At 42.2% G+C, this 18,765-nt stretch overlaps 1 protein-coding gene across 2 annotated transcripts in view; it reads right to left on the reverse strand.

Moving 5' to 3' along the window:
- Positions 1 to 18,765, reverse strand: part of CDK5RAP2 (CDK5 regulatory subunit associated protein 2) — a 123,810-nt gene that overhangs the window by 37,801 nt on the left and 67,244 nt on the right. For both annotated transcript variants that reach the window (XM_019510521.1, XM_019510522.1), the window contains 4 exons: positions 17,382 to 17,510; positions 10,772 to 10,867; positions 8,547 to 8,737; positions 4,868 to 5,327 (listed from right to left, as the gene is read on the reverse strand). In XM_019510521.1, coding sequence (XP_019366066.1) covers positions 4,868 to 5,327; positions 8,547 to 8,737; positions 10,772 to 10,867; positions 17,382 to 17,510 — 876 coding nt within the window. The remainder of the gene's footprint in view (positions 1 to 4,867; positions 5,328 to 8,546; positions 8,738 to 10,771; positions 10,868 to 17,381; positions 17,511 to 18,765) is intronic.

Below are 18,765 nucleotides of genomic sequence, written 5' to 3' on the forward strand. Positions count from 1 at the left end.
AGTGCATATTGTGCGTATGCCTTAGAGGCATACATTTATATCTCCCGTTTTGTCTAACTAGTCACTCACTTATTCAAGAGATACCATGAAGGATCTTTGAGCTTAGTATCTTAACTTCTATTCCTCTTTTTCCCCACTCTAAAGGACCCTCCTAATTCTTCACACATTGCTGAAGGCATTATCTTTGCTTCTTCCTCTCTTCATGCAAACAGGCCCAGCATTTCAGCAACCATCCCCAAGCCTCCTCCCCACCCCCACACCTCAATCTTTTGAGCCAATGAGTGCCGCTTGTTGTGTCCATCACAAAGGGACACTAGTGCATAGGGACAGTTTCTTCTGTCGCACACCCTAAAAGATGAACAACACTGCCTCTGAAGGGCTCCAATTTCCTATATTTATGACCATGTTGCATCGCCCTCTCTAATAGTCTAATATTATAAAAACCTACGTCTGTCAGTCTGTAATGCTTTATTCGCACTCTGATTGGCTGATGGAAACAACCAATCAGAGTGCTCCAAGTGTGGGGAAGCGCTGCCATGATTCCGAAGCCGCACCAAGGACCGGACAGAGGGTGGGGGAGCCGAGGCCAGGAGCGAGGCCTTGGCTCCCCTCCCCCCCGCTCCCTGCAAGAGGAAGAACAGCAGCAGCATGGGGCATTAGGTGGCAGCACTCCATCACAGCACCCTCCTCCCCTGTCATTCTTGACGGGAAATTGGCTGGTTTTATCATAAACTGTAAACCACCAGAGCAAGGAAAATTGGTTAGGGGGCTGGGGCACATGTCTTACGAGGAGAGGTTGAGGGAACGGGGCTTATTTAGTCTAGAGAAGAGGAGACTGAGAGGGGATTTAATAGCAGCCTTCAACTAGCTGAAGGGGGGTTTGAAAAAGGATGGAGATGAACTGTTCTCAGTGGTGGCAATGGGCAGAGCAAGAAGCAATGGTCTCAAGTTGCAGCAAGGGAAGTTTAGGTTAAATATTAGGAAACACGTTCTCGCCAGGAGGGTGGTGAAGCACTGGAATGGGTTACATAGACAGGTGGTGGCATCTCCATCCTTGGAGGTTTTTAAGGCCTGGCTCGGATTATCTAGTGGGGAACAGTCCTGCTTTGAGCAGGGGTTGGACTAGATGACCTCCTGGAGTCCCTTCCAACCCTAATTTTCTATGATTCTATGATTTTAGCCTGTCCCCTTTTGGGAATTTCCCAAACAATAAATACATTTTAGTTGTCAACACTGTAAGACAGAAAGAATGAGATCTCAGTTTTCAAACTCACACACTCTGCTGACAAGAACTACAGTACTGTGTGAAATAATAATAAAAATCAATATTATCCTCTTCAAATAAACCTAGTTTACACCTTCTGTTATGCATTTGCTCCACTAGTGTGTCATGAGTCCTGTAATTTCTTCTACCATTTAATGTATTCTGAAGTACTGTTCTATATTCATTTCCTAGCAATTATAGTCTTTACACAATTTAAAATAATAAAAAGCAAGTTCCATTTTTGCTAATGACATACTCAATTCCTTTGGTACCTATGAATGCAATATCATTTGAAAGCTGGAAAATAAATCCAATTGTGGTAAATTCCTCATTCTTTCATTAAAACGTGCTTGGAACTATTCTCAGATCCATGTTAGGGCTATGGTATGACACCTGTTAGTCTTAACTGTCCAATGTGCAAAATCCAACTCAGCCTACTGCATAACACTGTTTCTACAAAGTTAGCCAAAAAAAAAGTTAAAAGAAATGCTGAATTAGTGCAAACAGGAAAGATTTCTGATGCAACTAAATCAAGAGTTGTGACTGATCAACAAGAGGAAGATGAAATTGGAAAGTAAGGAACCACAACTAGCGTGTTGGAATTCAGGCCTAACTAGTGAACCAGGGTATTGAAGAGGCGATAGATCACTTTAGACATCAAGTTCAGTGCTGTCCTGTGAAAGGATCCACTGCTGCCATTATCGGAGACAGGATACTGGGTAAGATGGGCCACTGGTCTGATCCAGTATGGCACTTCTTTATGTGTTCTCTCTCAGCTTTTTGCCTGCTCCTGAAACCAGGTGCACTTGATATGGTCTCCAACAGCATTCTTGCAAGCAAGCTAAGGAAGTACGGTTTGGATGACAGGACTGGAAGGTGAATAAAAAACTGGCTGGATCACCAGGCTCAAAGGGTAGTTAATAACCAACAGCTCGACGTCTAGTTGGAAGCCGGTATCAAGTGGAGTGCTCCAGGGGTCAGTCCCAGGGCTGGTTTTGTTCAATATCTTTATCACTGACCTGGAGGATGGGATGGAGTGCATGCCTCAGGAAGTCTGCAGATGATACCAAGCTGTAGGGAGTAGCAGAAATTCTGGAGGGTAGGGCTAGGATTCAGAGAGACCTTGACAAATTGGAGGATTGGACCAAAAGAAATCTCATAAGGTTCAATAAAGATCAGTGCAAAGTCCTACACTTAGGACAGAACAATCCCATGCACCAGTACAGGCTGAGGACCAACTGGCTAAGCATCAGTTCTGCAGAAAAGGACCTGGGGGTTACAGTGGACAATAAGATGAATTTGAGCCAACAGTGTGCCCTTGTTGAAAAAAAGGCTAACAGCATACTGGGCTGCATTACTAGAAGCACTGCCAGCAGATTGAAGGAAGTGATTATTCCCATCTATCCAGCACTAGTGAGGCCACATATGGCATACTGCATCCAGTTTTGGGCCCTGCACTACAGGGGGGATGTAGAAAACTTGGAGACAGTCTCATGGAAGACAACAAAAATGATCAGGGGGCTGGGCCACATGACTTCTGATGAGAGACCAAGGGAACTGGGCTTATTTAGTCTGGAGAAGAGAAGACTGATTTAATAGCAGCCTTCAACTACCTGAAGGGGGGGTTTCCAAAGAGGATGGAGCTGAACTGTTCTCAGTGGTGGCAGAAGACAGAACATGGAACAATGGTCTCAAGTTGCAGAAATGGACGTTTAGGCTAGATATTAGGAACATTTGCTCACCTGGTGGGTAGTAAAGGACTGGAACAGGCTACTGAGAAAGGTGGTGGAATCTTGGAAGTTTTTAAGACCTGGATAGACAAAGCCTTGGCTGGGATAATCTAGTTGGGGATGGTCCTGCCTTGAGCTGAGGGTTGGACTAGACTAGATGACCTCCTGAGGTCCCTTCCAAACATAAGTTTCTATGATTATATGGTCACCAGCATGACAGGATAAGATGGCACATGGACTGCTGCCCAGCCTGAGAATGACCCGTAAAGGAGAGGGACCCTGCCAGACTAACCAGATAATGCCCTGGGCCGAGAAAGAAAGTTAAGGTCCACAGCAACCGCTGCTGTGGCCCACTTGCCCGCCCTATGCATACACATCCATGGCTGACTAAACACCCCTTAGCATCTTGAGAAAATTAACGAAACTTTTTAAAGTCCTACCTCTCCTCTCCTTTTGTGTCTGCTCTGTAAAAAAGCAAGAAAGGTAACACCATTCTCACAGTGACCAACTTGCAATTCACCAACAGAGTCAACCAACCTTTTCCTCTCCACTAAGAAGGATTAACAGAATAACTGACTAATTGAAAAGCTTCTCTCTCATGAAGGCACTTATATTTTGATAGTTGTTCCTGTTTAACTGCTCAGCTTCAGTTTCTAAGGGCTTTATGTTTTGGTTCTGATTCTTCTTCTCTTACATAGCGTAATCAATGCATTAACGAACTTGGGCACGTTTGTTTATATCACACTTGCCATGAAACGAAGACGACCAGGGCTTCCATACCCAAAACCTTTAATCACATTTGACTCATTAATACTTTACAGTGACACGGTCACAGGAATGTTTTTGATACTCCGAGTCCAGTTATTCTACTGAAATAAAAGGCATTAAAGGTTTTGAGAGAAATACTTGATGTTGCTAATAATCTACTACTGTGGATACTGATGGTCCACACAGAAAGCTCTTTCTGTCCTGTTGATACTGCTGGTCACAGCAGCTACTCCTTATTCAGAGTGGACTACAGTCCCCCTTAGCTGTTCAGCATCTCAGAAGCAGAGCTCTGTCCCTGCCTGTTCTGCAGGAGCTAACGTCTTCAGAGGGGCTTCCACCCAGATTCTAAAGAGACTGTTACAATTATAAATGCATGTTTTTTAGGAGAGGCAATGTTTCATACCAGGTTTTAACGAGCACTGTTGGGGGCCACTAACCCCATGCACGTGCAAATCCAGCAGTTACGTGCCAAAAAGCTGAACTTGAACAAAAAGTCTACAATCTGCAGTCAAATTAGAGTTTTAGCAATGTTATATACCAATATGGGCATGCAAAAATGTAACAAAGAATTGGGGCCACTTTTCAAAATTTGGTCTTACTTGCCTAAGAATAAACAGCAATGGTAAAACTTAATAAAAGGATTTTAGGTAAGGTGAAATATATTTCTAACTCTCCAGTGGCTCACTGGATATTAGGCAAATAGCAGATTTTTCAGAACTCATTCTCAAACTGACCACATTGCCATTTCAGAATAGTATGCTTTCAGACCCATTTTACTCTCTTGTGAACAACTATGGCAGATTTAAGGGAGTAAAGAATCAGGCCCTTAGACTATAATTTATCCATCTGTCCACCAGTTATAATATTCACCCGTATCTACTCCAACTGAGCAGCGAAGCCTAATTAATTAATGTTTCTTAAGCACATTAAAGTATAGGATGAAAAGGCATTGAACAGCAAGTACAATTAATCTGAAATATATTTGGCGGAAACCTCATCAACTAATTTTTAAAATTACACAAAACCAAGATTCACTTTAGAAATAAAGCACTTTGCTGTGTATCTATCCCCTAAGCGGTAAAAATAGAATCTTAAACAAACTTACTTTATTTGTTCTACTTGCACGAGAAAGTCTCTCATGCTGCTCATCTTCCTTAAACACATTTTCTTGCTGGTGTTCTTTTTCTGCATTTAATCTTGAATATTTTTTTTCTTCTAAGGTTTCTTTTTTGCCTTCATGTTTGAATCTCATGACATTACTCTCTATAGTCATTGTTTGTGTAGCTGTGTCTTTCAGTTCCACTTTCAACAATTCGATATCCTTATTAATCTGTGGCGCTGTATCTGGATAAAGCTTCTCTTTCCCATCAACAGTTGACTTCAGTTCTTCTTGCTGCTTTAAGAATTTATTGACCTGCTTGAAATATGTGAGTTCAGTTCTTAGTTGAATAATCATTTGCCTAAGATCTTTTTCATCCTTATTCTCTATTTCTTCAAATGAACATTCTTCCTTAGTTGTGTTCAGATGATCTAACAGTTCACTTACAATTTTCATTTGTTCTTGTCTGCTTTATTCAGAAAGGAAGAAAAAAAAAAGCCTTTTGTTTAAGAAAACAAGAACACTGAAGAAACACTTTTGCAGAGCTTGGACATAACCGTATACTCCTAGGAGATTCCATTTTACCTCCCGATAGATTAGATCACAGGATCTCAAACTGAATCTTGGTATGGACCATGCCAGAATAGAGAGATCACCTTATGGATGATTCCCCTTTCCATTCCTGATCTTGGAGACTACATCCCTTCCTCCCATTCTTGATTAACTAATTAGCCTGTGACAATTACAGCAATTGTTTACCCCAAACAACACAATTTAGGGTCAGTTTTTCAGAAGAGTTTACCCTCCCATTTGGAAACCTTAATGAAGTGGCCATTGAAAACACAGGAACTACTAAATTTTGGACTCTGTTGTGAAAATTTGGCCTTTCAGATACTTCAGCTGTCTTTTAACACAGGGTAGAACTGGAAGCACAGAGAAGCAGCCAGAAGCATGCGCCAAACTAGCTCTGCAGACCCCCATCATATGTGCCACAGATAATCATGGTCCATGGGCCACATTCTGGAAAGCAATGTTTTAAGAGTAAACATAAGTTAAATAAGGGACATTAAATTATACACAAGGCCTCAAATTCCAAGGCTGATTTAATGAGTCCAATAAAGAACTGTTTGAGCCACTACATATATAAACCGGCATTTAAAACAACAGCATTTTTGTATCTGGCATTTGAAATGGAAGATGCTAACTATGCTTTTTATATCTTTTTTTCTGCCATCTAATATCATTAATGAGAATTAAGTTACCCAACAGTGGAGACTCATCACCAGTCAGTCTGGTAATTTATACTAGGACACAGAAAAGATTACACACTAGAGTGCTAAAGATGATGGTGATGGAATTGCTCATTAGCAGACTTTTAAGTAAGGTTAAGAAATAAAACAACATTATATATTCATCTTTTAAGACAGTAATATCTCCTCATCTGCCACTAAGCATTGTCTTGACAACTAAAATCATTTATACTTCTTGGCTGGCTTGAATAATAATGGAGAAGCATAGGACTGGTTGAGTACTTAACTGCAGAAGACAGAACTAGAGCTTTTGTAGCTACACAGAGGCAGAGTAATATCTTGAACAGGTGAAACAGAGATTGGGTCTCGTATTCATGGAACTGCTCAAGGCGCTTTACAGAGAAGATAGGTTGTGTAACTTTCCAGAAGCCCCTGTGGCTACCTGAAGAAATGAGGCTGATGAGTACCAAAAGGAGTCACACTAACCTGCAATCCAGGTCATGATAACCTGGGCAGAACCAATAGAGGAAAAAATAATAGAGGGCTCCACAAAGCAGTGGAGAGGACATAATTCAGTATCCTACAGCCAGATGCTTTAGTCATTTAAGTAAGGAATTATGATGCAAAACTACTTGGTTCCAACTCAACCAGGGACTTGCTGTGTGCGGGTTGCTTAAATTGCTTAGAGCCCCAGTTTCCCCAACTATAAAGTGGGGATAATAATCCTTATCTATTCTACCAGGTGCTGTGAACCTTTATCTGTTGTACTCGTAAAAAGTGTTTTGAAATCCTTAGGTAAAGTGCACTATATTATCAACAGTATCTTTTTACCTCTCTTTCCGGATGGCATGCTGGGGAAGAAATAATTATTTCCAGAAATCTTTTGTCAGTCGATTATCCTGTAGGGCCAACTACAGGCAAAGGATAGCATGGACCGTTCTACATACAATCATGTAAGTGCCTGGAGTAAATTCAAGGCTGTGATTCACTTGAGGAACAATGTTTGAAATGAACTGCACAAGTGCAGACTGAGCTGCCAATGAAGTTCACCTCAGCTCTGAGAGCAAATACAGCCAGAGAACACTTGAGGCCATCTGCTCTTATTCAGAATTGGAATTATTTTTCAAACAAATATAATTTATTTCAAAATACCCTCTCCTAAAACCTTAACCTTTTGTGTTTTTTAAAAAAGATTTAATGCTTGAGCTTAAAAAGCTCATGTTCTGTCATAAAGAAACTACAGCTCTAAACTTCCTTTTTCAATGATGTCAATAAAAACAAGCACTCCCACAAGCAAACCGGGTAAGCTTCACAGTCAAGCTATGGGAGAGGGAGGGCTTTTGTAGCAAAAGGCTTTACTTTATCTCCCACTTTACTCGCTTTCAACCCAGAGCCACAGAAGCTAAGGAAATCCCATTTTTTAAGAGGCAAGGAGACTGAGAATCAAGACTGCTGAAGGTTATAAGCAGCTCTGCAACTGCTGTATGACCTTGGGCAGGTCATTTCTTGCTTCCTCAGCAAACCACACTATAAGTTGTTATGCTACCTACCCAGCTTAGATGGGTGTTATGAGGTAGCCTTTAGTCCTACAAACTAATCTCAGCAGGCAGAGAGCACCAATTTCAAACGGACCGTGTCTGAAAACAAGCATCTCTTGAAACAGGTCAGATTGCAAGACTGCTCCCAAGCACACCATTTGAACATGCACCTAGGACTGCAGCACACTGAGCTGGGTCAGAGCAGCCCTGGCCAGCAGGGGATTCAGGGGGCCAGCCCGCCAGCCCAAGGCCACTCCCCCAGGCTTAATGTGCTGCGGAGGGTCTGGCTGCAGCACAAGAGTGCTCCAGGGCAGGGCTAGCCAACAGGCAGCCCCCGCCCTGAAGCATCCTCATGTCCCAGCCAGCCAGCCAGGGCAGCATCTACATATGCAATGCTGCAGAGAAAAAAAACTCTGCAGTGGAACAGTACTTGTATTTAGAGTTAATTAGTTTACTCCAGCCTAATAGGGATGCAGGTGTAGATATAAAATGTTTACTGTTGAGCTAATTAGTATATTCTGCAGTAAATGTCTTGTGTAGACAGACTTTCAAATACCTGGATTCAAAAAAAAAAAAAGTGAAAAGCATTATTTTTCCCCACTTTATTCCTACTAGTCCTTCAGCCTGAAGAAGATCAGTTTCTACAGTGTGGCTCTATACACAGATACCTTTGGAGAAACTTCTCTTGAAATGGATTTTTCATAAGGATTTTTTCTACTGATAGTATGTTTCCTAATTACTTAATTGCATGATAGACTGAAATGGTTCTGAAGGAGCCTTGCCAATCTCTCAGGTAAATTAGACAGTGACATTATCTAAATTCACTTTAGCAAAATTACTTTATTCTCTCCTCAAATAGAAATACTGTCAGAAGCAGTGTATAACCCTCATGCTTACCTAGATTCAAGTACAGATGTTCCATTTTCATTTAAAAGAGATGTGAACAGGCTCATCTCCGCTGCTTCATGTTCGCTCATCTCTATTCTGCCAAAGTGTTTGCCAGCTCTATCATGTTCAACCTGAGGCTTATTTAGATTCCTATAATGTCTATCTTTGCAGAAACCCTCTGAAATGTCTGCAGGAGTTATCTGTTAAAAAAATTGCAAATATTTTCTTATTAGGCAGGTATGCGGGATTCTATTATGTTCAGGCCTGTAATCTTCTTGTAATCAGGTTTTGTAATTTTTGATGGTCTTAATCTACATTATAAAGCATACACAGACATTCTGCTTACTGTTTATTAATATAAAAACTAACGAACATCACATTGGATACGGTTAATTCATACAGACCAGCTGTTTACCAGTTAGTAGATTTCCCTGAAGGAATGACATTCCTGGGAGGTGGCCTCTGACTGGCAGCCAGCTCCATGACGGGGTCTTATTTGAATCACCTGTCTTTCAGAATTAAATTGTGCTCTCAGATGCTAGGTACAAACCCTTCTTGTAGGGGAACAGTCCCTCTACACAGGGCATTTATACACATACTTTTCTGTCCTACAAAGCACCAGAGATCTGCTGTTTTGAAGCAGACTCGATTAATCGACACGCAAGCTAAGGCAAACTGTACTGTGCCGTGTGCAGTAGTATAAGTGGAGAAATTTGCAACAGCATGCAGAAAATGGTGGCGGTGCATTTTTGAACTAAAGCACCTCCAACATGTTTTAGTTCAAAAACGCAATACAGCCGTTTTCTCAATTTCGTCACTTAGCACTGCAACGCTTGCAGTTGTATAAAAGTGCTTTTCAAAGCACTCAGCAGTGCTAGAGTCTCCACTCGTTCATGCTGTCAGTCCAGCTTTTATCACTAGCCACAAAACCATGAAAAGCAACAAGTGCCATTAGACTACATCGATCACCAATCCAAATGAGATCTATAAAAGACTTCTCCAAACTTCCATCTCCAATTCCTCTCCATTCAACAGAGTCCATGTAGATGTGTAGACAAAGGGTCATTGTGAATCTGCCGGGGCACTTTATTTACAGCACTCAGCAAAAATGGAGCGAATAAGAGTTAGAGATTTGGTTCCATGAGTCCTCAGGGTATGAGAAAGGAAAAAATGACAAGTATTAGATAGCCTTCCATAACTACAGTCTCTCAAAAAAGGCACCGTCAAAACCTCACTCATTTAAAATGGCCCTGCATTTTACTAGGCATGGCACAAACTACACTTAGGATCGGCAGGGGCAGCTCTATTATTCTCTATATAAATAACCTCCACAGATGAAGAGCATACCTATGGAGCATGATGCAACTTCCATTTACATCAATGGTAGTTCTTCCATGGGTTACATTAGGGTTTAGACTGCGCTCGTTTGAATTTACTGACTCAGGAGACATCGTCAGTGAGAAACTTAAAAGTGTGTATTATAAGCTTGTAAACATAACTGAGAGACTATTTATACTGCATCATTTACAGGCTTGTAGAGATCAAGATGATGCTTCAAAGACAACTGAGAGTGTACCTAGGTAAATATGGATATGGAGAAATTACAGACTTTAAAACACATCTCACAGTATTCTTTTAACTGATAATTTTGAAAAGAAAAGGTAAGTTTGCATTTGGTTTTAAGCATTTTCCATGATATAACATCTCTCTTTTTAATGACACATAAGGGGATGGCATATTCTAGGACTGAATACGAGTGCAGGTTCTTCCAGTGATTCACTATGTAATTGTTTGAACCCTGAACAAGGATACTCAATTATTTTTGCTCAGAGATGACAGCAGATGGATATTACTACCTCCAGCCACACTATGAACCTGATTGCAATGGCCACCTATTTTAAGGGGCTTTACTTTAAGGCCCTGTAGGACTGGTTGAGTTCCTCTCTGATACAGCAAGAAAAAGGACTGAGGCAGGGATTTCTGAGTATTCATACTAAGGATTAAGTCAAATACCAAGAAACAGTTAAGTATGCATGATGTCAAGACATACTACATTCACAGTAAAGACGGACTCCACCTATTTATAGAGAGCTTCAGAGGCTAGTCTTGCAAACTAGAAATACAGCAAGAAGAAATGCCTCTTGAATATATCAAGTTAAATAGCTGTAATTGTGCAACCAAAGCATGTAGCCCACTAGTAAAAATTTTATACAATCTTTTTGATACGATCCTACCTCACTGGTCTTCTCAGAAGGCTGACAGCTCTGTGTATGCTTATCATTTTGAAAATCTTCAGCTGGCATCATGGTCTCTTCTGTTCTTTCAAGAAACTATATAAAGTATGGAATGATGTGAAAACGGAGCACAAAAAAAAGCATGGTATGAAATGTGCATAAATAAATAAGTGCATAAAGACACATCTTTTAAGACATGTCTTAAAAGAAAACTAAAAAATGCCTGTAATACAAAGTAACAAACAGTAGATTAGCTTTCTCCACTAAGATCAAAAAGGAATCAATATAAAGAACAGGAATAATTCATACTGGGTACACAAAAATGTGAATTTCTTGTGTTGACTCACCACTGCACATCCCTCTGAATTTTACAAAATTTCTCCTTTTATCCCTTTCTGCAACAACCCATGCCCAAAGCCATATTCTCATTGCATCTATTTTATTTTGCCTTTTAAAATATCTTTTATAGCCTAACATTTTATGCTTTTCTTCAGTAGACATGAAAAAGACACTTTGCTAAGCTGTCTGCTATAACAATAAAGACAATTATTATTGCTCTGAAGGTTAAGTTCTGCCTTGTGTTACGTGGACTTGTCAGGGAAGGCGATGATACCAGAATCATCTTTCCCCAATTCCCCACCATCAAAAGAAGTCAGGGAACGTGATGCCACAAACACTCCTGGAGCAGGGAAAAGGAAGAAAGAGCCACTAACTAGCGTGTCCAGTAGCACTCCAAGCCTCACTAGAAGCACAGGAAGGGATTGGACTTTCTGAAGCAGCAGTGAAGGTGTTGTTGAGTGCACATCACCTCCGGGCATAACAGCATGGGTACTGTTTGCCTCTCCTCGACAGTTCAGCTCCCACAACCAGTGTGCTTCTCGCAAAAGAAGTCAGAATTTAACCCTCTCTGTAGAGGCAGCTAAAATTGTTCAAATAAAAACAACACTAATTAACAATTGATTGCTCTGATTATATTACGGGGCCGCATTCTGGAAAAGGCTCTGAACATAGACAACGCTTCGAAAACCTTCACACAGCAGCTGGAGAGCAAAAGAGAATTGTCTACCCCTCAATTTGGCTCCCTGACAACTCCCAGAGTAGCAGGTCCACTATTCTTCTGTGCTCGATGCCTCCGAGTGGGATTCCAGGCAGAGGGCTCAAGTCTGTGTTTTTGTTCACTAACAACAAAGCATGTTTTTAATTCATAAACCCCCACACCATTTATTCACATTCTGGGCTAAAATGGGGTGTTGGAAGAGAAAATGAAGCCATTGCTAAGCAGATTATAAATGCAGCTTTATATGGCTTTAGCAAGACACACAGCAAATTTTGTGGGCATTTCAGCAGTGAACAAGAATTTGATCTACAATATGTATACACAGAATCTCATTCTTATCTAAGGCACCACCTCTCAACTCAATAAAGAGATATTTGTTTAGGACCTTTGGTGATAGAAGCTCATTAAGAAATCGAAGTGAGATGGAAGAGAATTGCTTACCCACAAACAAACATTTTTTGAAGGTAGTAATGTCTGTCTTATCCAGGGGTGGGCAAAATATGGCACGCGGGCCGGATCTGACCCATGGCGGGTCCCTTCGTCTCCTGGCCCAGGCACAATCCAGCCGTGGAGTGTGTTGCCACCCCGTGGGCATACAGTGGGGCTGGGGCAACTCTGCAGCGGGTCTGCCTTTCTAGGCAGCACAAGTAGCAGGTAGTTTCTACTGGTTGCTGCCACTGCCAGCCCCACAGGATCAGCAGGGACCCACGCTGCACAGCCCTGACGCTGCACATGCTCCAGGCTTGCTCGCCCAGGCTGAGAAGCGGCAGTGCAAGACAGAAACTGTGGCTCAGTGCCGGGAGGAAGCCCAGAGCCCGTGTGGCACTACTCTGCATCTGCTCTGCGCTGTCACTGCTGCTCCGCAGGGTGGCCGCAAGGCAGCAGTGATGGCAGTGGAGATGCAGGGCAGCCCGGCATGGGCTCCAGGCAGCTGCACCAGGAAACACTGGCAGTGGGAAGGGAAGGGGCTGTTTTCCCCCTGTGCTGAGCAGCAGCTTCTGTCTTGTGCTACCACTGCTGAGCCTGGACAGGCGAGCCCAGAGCAGGCACAGGGTGCATGGGGTCAGGGCTGTACAGCACAGATCCCCACCAGTACTGCAGAGCTGGGGTCAGTGGCAGTCAGGAGGAGCTACCTGCCACCTGGGCTGCCTAGAAAGGCAGTCCTGCTGCCGAGCTGCCCCAAACCTGCTGCATGCCCAGGGGCAGCGGGATGTGCCACGGGTGGGCAGTGCAGAGCTGGCACGGGGTTGAGGGGCCAGGTTGGGGCTGCGCATGGGTTCCAGCTGATCCGCTCTGCTCTTGCCAGAGCCAGTAGATGCCCTGAAGGCAACACCGTTAGAAGAGTGTCTCTAACAGCCAAGTCCTTTCTTAGGGTAGGCTAAGGAAACATGGCCCTAACTCTAATAAAAAATTTTAAAAAAGAAAAAGCAGAAACTTCAGCAGGGTCAGAAAAGCATCAGAGTTGAGAATGTGCACAATAAGCACCTGAGCTGATGCACTAGACAAAAAGGAAGCGGTGACCAAGGGAGTGGGTGTAATAATTGTAACCTGACTTCATGCAAAACGTAATTCTAATGATTCTGAGAAGATAGAAAACTTCTCTCCCAATATCACACCATATCAAGGCATGGGGACCCCGTCTCAAAGAATTCTGAGGATGTAGTGGGGACTAGTACGTTTTGTCTTCTAAACGTATTGGATTAGAGTATTAGTGGGTTCCTTTCTTACTGTATATTTCTGTAACGTGCATGTGTGTTGTAAGCGAATGAAAAACTCAGGTTTACCTTGTACCTTCTAGCAGTGTAAGACCCTCCACTGGTTTAAATATAAGTTTTAAAAAAATGCAGAACAAAGGGGAAGCTAGGTGCTAGCTATTAGCTTATTTGCCCTTTCAAATTTTGCTTAAGATTAATATTTGAATTTTTTTTGGGGGGGGGGGTTTACTAAAATACAGATTTTCCAGCCTACTAAAAAACTGAGATGGAGTGCCAAAACTAGGATAGCAGGGAGGCTACAGATCCGGACTGTGGTGAACTGGCAAAGATCCGTATTAGAAAAGCCCATACTTTGATCATAGCCATTGATTTCATGAGTAACACGGAGTTTACTCACAAATTACTTTAGACAGAAAAAAGAAAGATATTAGCCATTTATCACATTCAAAACAAGACTGTAGCCCAAGCTTATTTTTTTAAAGCAAATTAAACCATCACATGCACATATCGACTGCCAAGTGCTTGTGGTTGAAACCCCACAACCACTAGTTTTTTTTAAGATTTTAACATTGTTCTGGTGCATCCCCTTTTTCAGACCAGTATCCAGTTTCATAAACAGTGCTCGTCACAATGAAGCAACTGACGCAAGGTTCAGAAGACTGTACAGTACATCACTGCAGCAATGGGCTGCAATTTGAATTTTTTGCTCATCAAGTCTTTGAGGTTGAAAAGAAAACTTTCTGTGCTCCAAGGAATACAATCTAATGTTCAACAAAATATTAAAAGAAAATAAGTGGCTTAAGGCCAGAAGGAAATCTATTGAGAATAAGCTGCCTATTTAAAATATTTCCTTGGAGACTGAAAACCTTGAGAATGTTTTTCCTAAATGAACCACTGATACGCTTGGTTTGCAAAGATCCCTGGAGCCTTGAAGGCTGGAATCAGTGAGGCTGCTTCTCTCAGAGAAAGCAGTTGTTCAGAGGACAGTGCAAAAACAACCTTTTTATCCCTCCCTCCCTCCCTTTAATTTAAGAACCAAGAAACAAACTATTAAAGTCTGTCAGGCCTTTGGGAGATGCTTTGCAGGGGCACCCAAGTGCAGACTTCTCTGGCTTGCACTCCAGCTTTGTTAAAATGCACGAGCCTTTCTTTTCTTTAAGAAGCACCTGAGCGGGTTCTACCTTGTTGCATCCTACCCAGTTTCACTTGGAGGATGCTGACAGGTAGGCCTGTGTGAAGCAGCTAGTATCCATTTCAGATTCAGATTTGGACGATTTGGGGGACAGTCATTCGATTCAATGATTCGAATGATTGTCCCCAATCGATTCAGCCAAATCTGATTCAGAGATTCAGCCGTTGCCGAATCTCCAAATCGGACAGGCTCCATCCCCCACCCGCTCTCTCAGCCCCATCAATGGCTGCCCCACCTGGCCCCAGCTTCCGGCTCTTTAAAAAAACCAAAAAAACAAAAAAGCCCCAGACTTACCAGCTCCTGCCAGGCAGTGGAGTGATCCCCATGGCATCCCACTGTTCCACGCTGCATGGGGGGGCTCTTCCATGAGCCCCCAGAGGCCCCGGGTCTGCTGCAGCAGCCAGTGAGTGGGGACTTTTTTTTTTTAAGCATCGGGAGCAGGGGGCGAGGCAGGGCAGCCATGGGAGGGGCTGGGAGAGCAGGCGGGATCGGGGGTGCTCAGGAGGGCTGGGGGAGCAGGCAGGGGATGGAGCCTGATGAGGGTCCCCCCGTGGTCTCCTTCCCTCTCCTCCAGCCCCCCCTTCCCCAGTCCTACCCCCTACTTACCAGCACAGAGTCTGGGTCTAGCTCCCTGTGGCAGCAAGTGGGGACTGCCCCAATCTCTGGAGTTCTCTGAATCTTTTCAGACCTTTTTACTGGTCTCCTGACTCGATGCAGATTCAGAGATTTGGCACCTGAATCAGACCGTATCACCTCCGAATCGAATCAGCACCCGAAGCTTCGCACAGCCCTACTGACTGGTGTCCTCTTAGCAACCCATGCCAACACATTCTAGTGTGGTACCAAGAGAAGAAGAATTCAATATTTTCTGCACTGACTTTCAATTTCCAAAGTGCACCCATCGTAACCCAGAGCCAGAAAACCATGAAACGGGCTGTTTACTGCCAGGATTAATGATATAGTACCTTTAAAACTAAAGGATTAGATTGCTGAGCCTTTAACTTTTGAGTTCAATAGCACCTTAATCATTCTGGCGCAGCTTTGAATATCATGTTTTATTTGCCTCCTGACTTTACCAGAAATCGTGGCTTTCATTCACAGGTTATTTTACAAATTTCACTCTTGGCTGTTCGAAAGCTGGGTCCATGTAAATAATTCTTTACTGAATAGCCTTGCATGTTCCAATCACAGCAAGACAAGAGCAGGAAGGTGCAATATTCTTGCCTTGATGTTCTCAGTGCAATGCCTTGATACCTCTGGAATCTGTGAGGGCACAGCAGCCTCTACAGGACTGCTAGGCAAATTGCTAGTAATATTCACATAGGCATCCTGCATACACTTTCTGCAACACAGATTTATGTACTACATTTTCAGTGCTAACCTAGTCTATAAATCTGTAACTTAACTATTTTAAGATATTGGACGTTATCCCAACGGGCCAAAAAAAACTCCTTCAATCTATAATTAAAATATATGTGTAAAAGTAACATGAAAGGCCTGACTTGAATCCAGAAAAGCAAAAACATTTTGTATGAATTTTGACAATGGTCTTTATCCCATCTGGAGTACATATGATAAACTGCATCCTGATTTGGCCACAGGCTTCTGCAGCATCCAGTCAATACAAAACCTACACACAACTAAATTAAATTATTTCATCATGTCATTGTCCTGTTCTTCACCACTTAAGCCTGATTTAGACATTCAGTACAAAAAGTAAAGGTGGTGAGCTTTTTCTCTTTATGCTTGATCTCATTATCATTTAGTGAGTAGTGCATAGGAAAATAACATTAAAAAACAAAAGGTGCTAGCCACCACATTTAAAGTAACAGTCACAACAAGCCATAAAGGTGCACTGGACATCTACATTACTCCACTGAAGTACTACCATCACGTAGCATGTGACATGGAGGGATGCACCTAGAAATCTGTCCATAAATCTGTGGAGCTTCTTTGCAGTGGCTTCTTCAGCTCCACTGCTGAAATTGTCATTGTGCATCTTAGCCACAAGGAAAACAATAGAGGATCCAAGCATCAGTAAATACAACGGTCCCTTTCTTGCGTCTCTCCCATTTGACTAGGCCACAATACTGCCCCTCCATTTTACACTGCTCTGTGTTGCACAGGATGGGTGCACAGATGCCTAAAGCGTTGTTCTCTCTCCTTTGTGCATAGTGCAACCGCACCACTTCTGAATGACAGAGAACCTTTGTGGCCTCAGAAGTGACAGCTATGTACAAAGCTTTCATAGGACTACACACCACTCTGGGAATGAATCTCAACCTGTGGGATTTACAAGTAGCAGTAACTAAAGGACGTCTATATTTTATGGAGCTGTACCTTCTTTGAAAAATAAAATTAACTCCATGTTGCAAATATAAAAAAAACACAATCCCAATTGATATCTTAATATATGTGCTGCTTTCTTAAAATAATTTAAAATATTGTTGACTATAAAATATGCTGGTCTTGACTCTCACAGTGTCTAACCTCATACAGCCATTTACATCTTTTAAAAGAGTAATTATAGAACAATATCAGTCTGACCTAGCAGGGTTTCACATCCACTTGGTACCCATGTAAATGATTGTGCGAGATGTGCTGGAGCTGAAATTCAGGTCCAGTGATTCAGCACAGAGATCCTACCTCACTCTGGTTAAATATTTTCAGAGTTTCTTCTCCCCAAGAATCAAATCTGGAGAATCCAAGTTGTTCTTTCTTCAGATCTTGATTAATTGACTGCAGGTCCTTTACCACTGACAGGAGCTCAGTAACCTAAAAAAACAGAAGAAACAAACAATCAGAAAAGATAAAGTTCATCCTAATGTGTAAAGAAATACAGCGCGAGAAACATCTTTCTGTAAAGCTACACAAAGTGTTAAACTTCAGAACTGTCGTGTTCGTTACTTCCAATAAACCTTAATGCTTCTGTCTCTGCCCAAGGGACTGTATATGTTTGAAACCAGCTCAGTTATATAATATATTAGGAACTTGTGCTCAAGGAATGCTAATTTGGAGGACTATAGTTTCAACTTCAATCATTAGGTTCAGGTTCCATAAATCACTTATAAGATAAAAAAAGTCACGGCCTGTCATACCAGCAGACTGATTTGGGAAGCAGTATTCAGTGCAAGCAGGAGTTGTATTATTAGGACAGGACAGCAGCATTCACCAAGAAATATTAAAAAAAATCAGAAGTCTCATTTTCTCTCTCATACCCTTTAAATGCCATTGTGGATAGCACTGGTACAAAAGTAGTATACCAGAGTGGCGAATCCAATCTAAAACGCTTTAAGTCATTAGCCTCCAAGACTCACATAGTGTATCAGTTTCTGCTAATGAGCGCGCCTAAATTTAGATAGGTGACTATAAATCAAATAAAAGCAGGCACAGTCTGAGCATAGCACTAAGAGTCAATCTGGATGCTGCCACGGGCTTCCTGCTTGAAGTAGGGCAAGTCATTTTTTTTTGTTTTCAGTTTACTCATCCTAAAGGTAAATCTCACATTCACCTGAAGTCAGACATGAATGACAGGAAACCATTGACAGATATCTGACAAAGGGCTTTAATACCAAAAATGATCTTTATGATGAAACTGTGGATGCATAACTAGCTAAATGCTAAAGCATGTGATGAGAAGTAAGGAGATAAGGATTCTACACCATGACAGTTACTTGATGTGCAACCGTGGGCAAATCTAACTTGCGTTGTCTTAGTTTCTCCTTTTGCAGTACTGGGGTAAATTAATTTAGCTCATGGGATGCCATACAACATATCAAGTTTATTAAAGGCCATTTAGAACCTTTGTCTGAAATACACTATATCAGAGTGTCAAACATACAGCCTGCAGGATGGATCTGGCCTGTGAAGTTGCTCAATCTGGCCTGCCAGGCTTCCAACAGTCCACCAGAAATTGGGGGGAGGGGGGGTGGCAGTGGCCTGTTGCATGATCTGGTGCCCTTGGGTCCCAGTACGCACAGTGATCCATGGCCAGAGCATAAGCAAGAGCTGATACTGTCCCAGTCACCCT

The sequence above is a fragment of the Gavialis gangeticus genome, unplaced genomic scaffold (genome assembly GCF_001723915.1).
Source record: "Gavialis gangeticus isolate Ggan-Ray unplaced genomic scaffold, GavGan_comp1, whole genome shotgun sequence".
Taxonomy (NCBI): domain Eukaryota; kingdom Metazoa; phylum Chordata; order Crocodylia; family Gavialidae; genus Gavialis; species Gavialis gangeticus.